Source organism: Carassius carassius, chromosome 13 (genome assembly GCF_963082965.1).
Source record: "Carassius carassius chromosome 13, fCarCar2.1, whole genome shotgun sequence".
NCBI classification, from domain to species: domain Eukaryota; kingdom Metazoa; phylum Chordata; class Actinopteri; order Cypriniformes; family Cyprinidae; genus Carassius; species Carassius carassius.
The window spans coordinates 25,079,471-25,089,115 of NC_081767.1; the positions used below are offsets into that span (position 1 = coordinate 25,079,471).

At 35.2% G+C, this 9,645-nt stretch overlaps 1 protein-coding gene across 6 annotated transcripts; it reads right to left on the minus strand.

Annotated features, from left to right (window-relative positions):
* Positions 1–861: 861 nt before the first annotated feature.
* On the minus strand, positions 862–9,295 carry LOC132156185 (nuclear receptor coactivator 5-like). 6 transcript variants are annotated; one of them, XM_059565082.1, is made up of 10 exons: positions 9,068–9,295; positions 8,812–8,877; positions 8,526–8,591; positions 8,270–8,343; positions 8,026–8,158; positions 5,741–5,940; positions 3,571–3,846; positions 1,908–2,081; positions 1,211–1,615; positions 862–1,077 (listed from the first exon to the last, which is right to left on the minus strand). In XM_059565082.1, the coding sequence occupies exons 2-10, from the start codon at positions 8,871–8,873 to the stop codon at positions 1,028–1,030; spliced, it is 1,440 nt and encodes a 479-aa protein (XP_059421065.1). In that variant the 5' UTR covers positions 8,874–8,877; positions 9,068–9,295; the 3' UTR covers positions 862–1,027. The 6 variants fall into 6 exon arrangements, with proteins under 6 accessions (XP_059421065.1, XP_059421061.1, XP_059421064.1 ...); XM_059565078.1 differs by having other exon boundaries at positions 8,526–8,612; XM_059565081.1 differs by having other exon boundaries at positions 8,812–8,880.
* Between the last annotated feature and the right edge of the window lie 350 nt (positions 9,296–9,645).

Sequence of the window (9,645 nt, forward strand, 5' to 3'; positions counted from 1 at the left end):
ATATTCTGATTTATCATGAGTGTTGGAAACAGTTCTGCTGTCTAATATAGATGAATAAAAGGTTAAAAAGAACTGCATTTATTAAAAAAAATAATAATAATTCGAATAATATATATTCTAATAATATATTTTTTACGATCACTTTTTATCAATTTAACACATCCTTGCTGAATAAAAGTATTGATTTTATCTAAAAAAAAAGAAAGAAAAAAAATTACTGAGCCCAAATTACTGACCGGTAGTGTATATTGTTATTACAAAATATTTATATTTTAAAAACATAGCTTTTTTTTTTTATTATTATTCATCAAAGTATCCTAAAAAAGTATCACATGTTCTGAAAAAATATTAAGCAGCAGAACCGTTTCCAACTTTGATAATGAATCATCATATTAGAATGATTTCTAAAGGATCATGTGATCCTAAAAATTCAGTTTGCATCACAGAAATAAATGATAATTTAAAGTATAACAAATTTAAAAACAATTATTTTAAATTGTAATAATATATCACAAAATTACATTTTTTTTCTGTATTTTTTATCAAATAAATGCAGGCTTGATGAGCAGAAGAAACTTTTTTCAAAAACATTAAAAATAGTAATGTTTCCAAACTTTTGGTCTTAACTGTATATACATAGACATATGTCTAATCAATGGTGTGTTTTTAGATTTTTTAAATAAGCTGGAAGTGGAATATTCATATTATTACTCATATTATTGTCTCACACCAAAAATTGTATATGAAATATATTCAGTCATTGTATAGAGAACAGTGATATTTAAAGATATCTCTTGCACATTCATGCCACTGACATTTTTTATATTTATTTTAAAAAATTAGCGTACACCTGTGGAAATAAAGAGAACACCACTGTGGTTTATTTCCATACCAGTATATCTTTAAACATCTCAAGGGATCCTTAAAGAAAACACAGAAGGCAAATTCCTAAAAAAATATAAAACACAAAACTGCCTGTTCAGAATGTATCAAGTGTACTACGTGGCAATATTGGCCTATGATTTAATCAGATGTCCTGAGAGAATCCAGGGAGCAGGCGTCGTGGAGGCCGTGGACCTGAAGATGGAAAAAAAAAAAAATTTAAACAATTGGAACCAAAAGAAAAAAGGAAAAATTAGTGACAGATCCTTCCATAGCAATAGTACTCTAAATAGCGATTATAACTAGAACTTGACGAGAAGATGCTGACCGGTTAAGGCTCCCATATGAAGGCTCCTGAGTGAAGGTGGTGGTGCTCTAGGACCCCGGGGTCCATTCTGCGGTGGGGGTCCACTAATCATTGGTGGTCCTCGTGATGAATGTGCCCCCAGATGCTGCAACAGTCCTCTAGAGGACGGGAAACCAAGAGGCGTATCAAGTAGAGGGCCACGGGTGGACGTTGGCCCATGTGTAGGTGCTGGGCCAAGCAGAGGTTGGGGCTTGTCAAGACTATGAGGGGCTGCTGGCCCTCTAGACGGGGAACTAAATAAAGAACCGTGTGAGACCAAAGAAGCCCGAGAGGTTAAAAGATTATGAGGGCCAGTTGATCTGTGGGAAGTTGGCTTTAGATTTTGCATTGAAAGCAAAGGAGGTGGTTTCGTCTTAGGATACGAGCCTGGAAACACAGGGAATATTGCATTAAATCGGCATCATAAACAGGTTAGACAAATTAATGTAATGAATAATTTCATCTTAAAGTACATAATTATAACAAGCTAACAAGCAACGCATTGAATGAGATTCATCTGTGCTTGTCAGTGAACTACAGCTCTGTGTAGTAAATGGCGCTGCATCTGAATGCATGTGATGGAGATTTACTACTAATCACAGAACCGGCTTTACTGACAAGGTGCACATGACAAATCACATGGGATTTATTGTGCAGCCCTAATATATATAAAACAAACCTTGCAATCCCATGTGATGTTCCGGGGGTGTACCTCCTGACCCTGAGGGTGGGTTTGCCTGCTTTCTTGGTGGTGGTCCAGACCCAGCAGGCAGAAGTGGTGGGGGCTTTCCTAACCCTGGAGGCAAGCTGTTTATTAGAGGAGCAACATCACTGCCCACCTCTGCGGAAGATACTGGAGAGGAAAAGAACAGAGTGGTAGTAAAGAGATACTGATTTAATGCTTATAACTATATACATATTTACATAACTATATACATCATTTAAAATATACAATTTTATAATATTTTAATTATATATAATAGATATTTTGGGGTACAGCATGAAATATATATATATATATATATATATATATATATATATATAATATATATATATATATATATATATATATATATATATATATATATACACACACACACACACACACACACACACAGGGGTGCACAATTTTTTCAGCTTGGTTCTCATAAGAGAACCTGGAGATCTGGCTTGGTCCTCACACTGCATATAGCGTGACCCATTAAATATAACTATAAAAAATGAATTAATAATAGTTATACTATTGCACTTTATGTATTTAGTTTTTTTTTTTGGTTAGAAAATTATAGTAAATTAACTAAATAATAGTGTGTGATAATATAAAAAATAAAAGTCAGTCCTAGTATTAAATACAAATACATTTATTTTATAGTAAACTTAAAAATAAAGTGCTAATATTCACTACTACTTTGTTTTTTTGCCTCTTTAAGAAGAATCGCTTTATGTATTCCCCAATTTGAAGTAGCTTTGGATAAAAGTGTCTAAAAATAAATAAATAAAAGCGTTTTCATCATATTCAAACTTAAAATCAGCAGGCTTTTATTTTGGCGGGTTGCCAGCAAGCAAGTACAAGTGTTCTGGATTTAGCGCTGCTTATTAAAGAGCGTCAGTGGATGAATGTCACAGTTTTGTATTGTGCTTTGAAACGATAGGCATAGCCTAGATTTATGCTTTCAGGTTGGAAATAAAACTTATATAGTACAGTTTGTGATCTAAAATGGTAATTGTGTTTAACAGCTGTCAACCATGTCGATACGCAAATGCGCAGACAGAACATATTTTTTATTTTGGTCGCACATGCGGACCACTTATGTGCACCCCTGTGTGTGTGTGTGTGTATATACACACACACACAAAGTATAAATATTCAAATGTAATCGTTTAAATAATAACTTCATATATAATTAGATGTATAATTACTTCATTATTTTTTTTTTTAAATATATTTTAAGTTGAAATATTGTGCTAATGACAGGACTATATATCTGCCTGTTTGGTAGACGTACCTTTTTCACAATTCTTGGGATCTCACAAGCAAAAGTTGTCATAGTCAAACTTCTATAATGGTGAACGGGAGACTATAGCCAATATTTTTGTATTCCCATTTGATCTTATAGCACTCCCTCAACAGTTGTATTAGAAACCCCCCCGCAGCAGCGCTACCTAGACACTGCTTTTTGTATTGTGCATTCATTTAGAATTGTATTAATCATACATAAATCTAATTTGAGATAATTTAATTATATCACATATTAAAATGTATCAATGATGAGAATTGAGAATCATTTATAAAGAGAGCACTACATGAATGTAACTAGGCCAGGACATGGAAGCATGTTCACCTTGCAGATGGTCTTGGCGGTTTTGAAGATACTCCGCCAGTGTGTTGAGCTCCTCTGGGTACAGGTGCAAACCTTCGGCCAGGAGAAAGAGCAGGTGGCGGGTGGCAGAGGGAACAGTGTGGTGCTCCAGCTTGCTGCGCTCCAGGTAGTCCTCCGTCAGCTCAGCCGCCCGTGCCGCAGCCTCTGTGGGGTCCAGCACCCGCTGTGAACCGCTCAAGCGCCTGAACTCCAAAATCACAAACTCCATGGCCTGTTCTTTGGGCATATTTCGATGAACTGGGGAGAGGCAGAGGAAGGGTCAGCCAGAGGAGGGAAGGGGGTTACATATGGTGCTCAGTGTGAGCCACTGCAGTCGAAGCAGTGTGCACAAGAGTTCTACCTCATCAGCAACACACTGCAGTCTGGCAACCACTGCTTAACCCAATTACCACATTAAAATTCACTATGCACTCAAAGGACACATTCATGAGCACACTTGAAAGTTGGGAGAGGGAACATTTAACAGAGTTGAAGTTTATATAAGATTGCTTTTAAAATAGTTTTTACACATTTTAATGTGACAAAGGAATTGTGCATGACAATTGTTTTATACTTCCATATGCATTCACTTTTTACATATGACATTGTGTAATAGCAAATTTGTACATTCCGAAAATGTAACAGTTAATTTAACATGTTTAAAAAGGACTCACGTTTTTGCATAAGTTTGTTCTGTTGGTTTGTTTTTAGACTTGAAAGTCTAGTAGTGTGTGATCCAGTTCTAGTTGTTAAGTGTGTGTTTGTGTGTGTTAAGTTTTTCTGTGTATCCATTAACAAAATCAAAACGTACATGATGCCTAGTGTTTTAAAAAGTGTTTTCCAGCTTTAAGAGAACTTTTCATTGAGGTGAGGTTATATAGGAATAAAAGCTTTAGTAATTACCGTATTTTTCGGACTATAAGCCACACCTGAGTATAAGTCACATCAGTCCAAAAATACGTCACGACGAGGAAAAAAACAAAGTCGCACTGGACTATAAGTCGCATTTATTTAGAACCAAGCACCAAGGGAAAACATTACCGTCTACAGCCGCGAGAGAGCGCTCTATGCTGCTCTGTGGTAGGCTTCAGGAGCACTGAGCAGCATCTCTGGCAGCATAGAGCGCCCTCTCGTGGCTGTAGACGGTAATGTTTTCTCTTGGTTCATGTCAAATTAATTTTGATAAATAAGTCGCACCTGACTATAAGTTGCAGGACCAGCCAAACTATGAAAAAAAAGTGCGACTTATAGTCCGGAAAATACGGTATATTAAACATCTGAACTATTTTAATATTGAAGTTTTTTTAATTAAGTGGTGGACATTCATTAAAATAATGGATTTAAAAAAAAAAAGTAAATTAAAGCAGGTCTTTTGTAGAGGGCATTTCATCTATTTTAATGTGATGCTGAGGGTCAAAATCATCTTTTAGATGTTTTTCTTTGGGGGGGGGGGGGGGGTTTATGACTTGCACTACATTGATTAATTTTTGCTTGGCTTTAATGGTGCAAACATTTTTAAAAATGTAAAAACATGGAAAAACATTTGTACACAAATCTTTTATAATAATAATGTCTTTTTTTATACAGTATGGATAATTTATTCTGACCAATCAAAACTGTTGATGTTTACGAAAAAAAGTGTAAAACAAACTAAATTGTTGCAAAATTACAAGCTATTATACGGTTTAATTTGGAGGCACGTGAATTTTTTGAATTTTGTGTCCACAATGCAATAAATAATAATAAATTAAAAAAACTTAAAGAGAGTGACATTTATTTGTTTTCTATTTTTCAAATGTTAGTAAATAGATCCCAGAAACCATGTTTCTACACAAAGATAAAGGTTGCTTGCTTGCAGGTCTACATTAAGATTACATTGATGTTTTTGCAGTTAATATAAATGAATTCTCCTTTTAGTCTGTTCTGAAATTTTTTGCAATTGTTGAATGTTTTTTAGGTATATTTTCAGAAAAGATAAATGTATGTCTTTAGGTGCAATCACAGAATAATAGTTAAGGTTTTGTTTATTATATGACCAAAAGTTAAAAAATGCCCACCACCAAGTCAAGGTTGTTTAAGGTTATTTAACTATTGTTTAAATTAGTAAAAAAAAATTTGGGGGGGGGGGTGGATTGTGGGAGTCGGGACTTACTTTTGAGGGACTCTGAAAATATGATTACTGTGCACGAGGAGAGAGTTACATTAGTCTGCTCGACGAGAATACATAAGGGGGAACCGTCGGAGCGGACATCTTGGAGGGCCCGCGTCAGGCCAGATTCCACCTGCAGGTAAAGCATTTCCACCGAGAGGCCACGTTCCTGCAAACACTGGCCTATCGATTTGGGGTAATCCCTTTGAAAGAAGAAGAAGAGATCTGGTTATTGAGCACCATGTTATTGAGGGCATGAGGTGCTGGGTGTGGCCTCGTTTGTGTATGCAGTAATGAAAGGGTCAAGTTTTAATACACTACACAAATGAATAAACCAACACAGATAGCATTTTCAAAGTGAATTAAATATTAGAAAATAGTTGAAAATTAAGGTGTTTCATTTGTCTTAGCCAAATAAATGATTTGTGTGAGGCATCACTCTTCTCAAAGGACATAAGTTATAAATGTTAAGTTTCAATATATAAACTGTAAATAAAAGTTACAGTTTAATATTAATAATAGAACTTTACACAAATTTAATAGGATTAAGATATTATAAAAAACATGTATAAATGTTTTACCAAAAACGTTGTAAATTAAAACATTGTAAAATGGATATTCATAAAACGTGAAACACTTCTATCAACACATTTATGACAAGATCTTTTAACTGGATGACAAAAATGGGACTGTGTTTTGTTTGGGTCATATTCTTGCCCCCGGTTTCACAGACAAGGCTCAAGCCTAGTCCTAGACTAAATGCAAATCTGAGTTGTTTCAACTGAAAGAAACTTGCACTAACTGATCTTAAAACAGTCCAGTGCCTTTGCTTTGTCTTAAGATGAACACTAGTAATTGCTTATTTCTTAGGCATGTTTATAAAAATTGCTTAAATGTCCTAATTGAACTATGGCTTAATCCTAGGCTTAGGCTAAGCCCTGTCTATGAAACCGGGCCATTGTGTATTAATAAAAACAGAAGTATGAGTTTGCAGTCAATCTATATTAAAATGTTCAATTTCTAAGTTGCATTCACTATTTTGATAATAGCATTCTTTGTGTTTTTCATATTTTAATAATTGTTTTGGTTCAATTTTGTTTTGTTTTTTTTAGAAATATGGCTTTGATTACTGAACATTTTGAATATCATCACTTCTTAAAGAAGCTCTTATATAGTTGGGTAAATAAACAAGGAATGTGATTACAATCTCAGTTTTTTGGACATACTTAAATCAGTCGTGTGGGGGACAAAGAAAAACTAATTAAACTTATTACTTAGAAAAACACTTTTATGCTTGAGACCTAACTAATAATGAAAAATGTGTATTCAACATTTCTGGAAACGTTTTAAAGGTCTTTTATTATTTCTCTTTTTTTTGGATATGTGGAATAGAAACATTTTATTAGATTACATTTAAACTTTAAATCATTCGAGTATGTTTTTAGGGCAGGCCTCTAAGACCCCCATCTTGAATGCAAGATATAATAAATAAGTATTAAAATGAAGCCAGGTTAGAATAAATACTTTTCTTTAAGCGAAGCCACAGGACTTAAACATCTGCGGTTGATTTTCTAGATAAATATAATTAACAACATACATATTGACTTTTGCTTTTTTTTATTAAATTAAACTTCTTTTTTGGAGACAATGTCTAGAATTAGCCATTACATTCAAAGATTCATTTTAACGGTCATCGATGGATGGATCATGTTCAGTGTTTTTGTTGTGGTAGTTTTTGTTTTAGCAGTATAAAAAAAGCAATATTAGTAAAATATTATTAACACTTTATAAAGGTTATAAAGAGACTAATAGCCAAATGTAAAGAATAAGAGCATTTCTGAGACTTTTGTTAAATAGTGGACCCATTTTTGAAAAAGATGAACATTTAGAATACTGGACATTTTTTGTTGTTGTTTTCCGCTCGAATGCATATTTAATTCCTTTTAAAGATTTTGGATTATTTGTAATATAAAATATCCATCAGAATTTATTTTTTTAACCATCAAGGATGATTTTGGATACATACGGATTCTTGATCTTAAACCTGATGAACCCCGTCAGTCTAACTTTAAGCAATAACGAAGCAGCTTCACACAACAGAGAATTTTCAGAAAACCTACAGTATCACACAAAATGTAAGTAAACAAGTCCCATGTTTTTTTTACTACATGCAAATTCATGACCTAAAGTCTGCAAAATGCATTTCTATTTAAAACAGAAAGCAAGTTTGACCCAATAAAAACATTTAATGCAACAGATTTTTACTGCTACCAGCAGTATATACGCACACATTCTGGTTGTTCACGGACAGGACGACACAGTCTGCAGGCTGTTTAGCACCATCTCCATGTAGCTGCTGGAAGAACCTCTCGTATATGGCACTGCGTTGAAGCGATGCCTCATATTCTTCAGGTGAAACAGCTGTTACAAACACATTTACATGAATAAGTGGCTCCAAAAAGATTTCTCATAATTGCCACAACTGCAGCAGTGAGAAACCAAGTTGTTTACTACACACACAAAAAATCCTACCAGTTGACTGATGTGGTGAATGCTCATAGTCTGCAGTGCCAGAGTAGTCAATCCCCTCATCTAAACTTTCAAAGCTGTAAAATGAAGGAAGATCGGTGGGGAAAGGGGTTTAGATTTTAGATGAATAATAATTCACAACCAAAGAAGGAGAGAAACAGGTATCTAAAAAATTGAGATTTAAATCTGGAAAAAGATCATTGCACTTTGTTGACTATAAAAAGAAACATCTCTTTTGTCATATTCAAGGGAACGTTACCTCTCAGTTTCTGGATGATCATCTTTTCTGTCCTCCCTCATCGGATATGGTGTTCTTCGACAAGATCTGGGAGGATTTGAGACACTGTTTGGAGTAAATCAACATGATTATGATAAACATAACATCAGAAATATAAAACGTAGTCTGTGTGTTAAACCCTAGTGAGTTGCCTAACAAGACAGGACTTGAAAGCGTCATATTAATTCTTCGAATGTTCCAAACATATTTAAGCAGTAGTTCCCAGTCTTTTGAAACGCAGTCACTAATGTACAGATGTGTCACAAACCTTCCTCCGCTGTGTTTTGGTGGCGGTCGTCTGCCTCCAGCTTTCTTCAACCACGACGACATTTGACTTCTTCTAAATGAACGGCATAACAAACAGCATCTTAATATTGCAGGAAAATTGAGTTTTGGTTGCACAGGAAATAATGAATGTACGCAACCATTATTTAAAAAAACTAGTTAAAACAATGTTAAATATCTTCGACATTTGCTAAATTATTGTTATGAAAACACTCATTCTAATGTGAAGCCCATCCTACCTGCGTAACGTTAGATATTCAGTTGACGTTATATTCCCGTTGCTCTGTGAATCGCGATAAACTGATGAATTTGCTCATAGGTTATTTCATCTCTGACGAGATCAGTACATACTAAGATAAAAATGGAAAATAAGCATTAATCCCAGTTACTGTTTGCGGCAAAAGACCAGCTGCACGCTCGATCTGACTTCCTGAACGAGAGTATTTGAGGAAGCGCGTGGCGCCTCCTAACGGACGGGCAGACAAACGACAACAGATGTGACGTCACTGCCCAGCCTCCTCAGGATAAATAAAGGCTCTAACTGGCAGCGGTCCCCAACCCCCGGTACCGGTCCGCGCGTCATTTGGTACCGGGCCGCACGAGAAAGAATAAATAACTTAAATTAAAGCTGCAGTCGGTAACTTTTGGCGCTCGCGTCTGGCGGAAGAACATTGTAGCCGGAGCTACTTCTCTACATCTATGGTGAGTCACGCAGGTACTGTGCTACTCTGCAGCGTTGCCGACCCCAACCAGACTAAAATAGTCCGAATATAAACACGTATTATAAGGTTACCGTAGTGATTAAGGAAAAGACAAA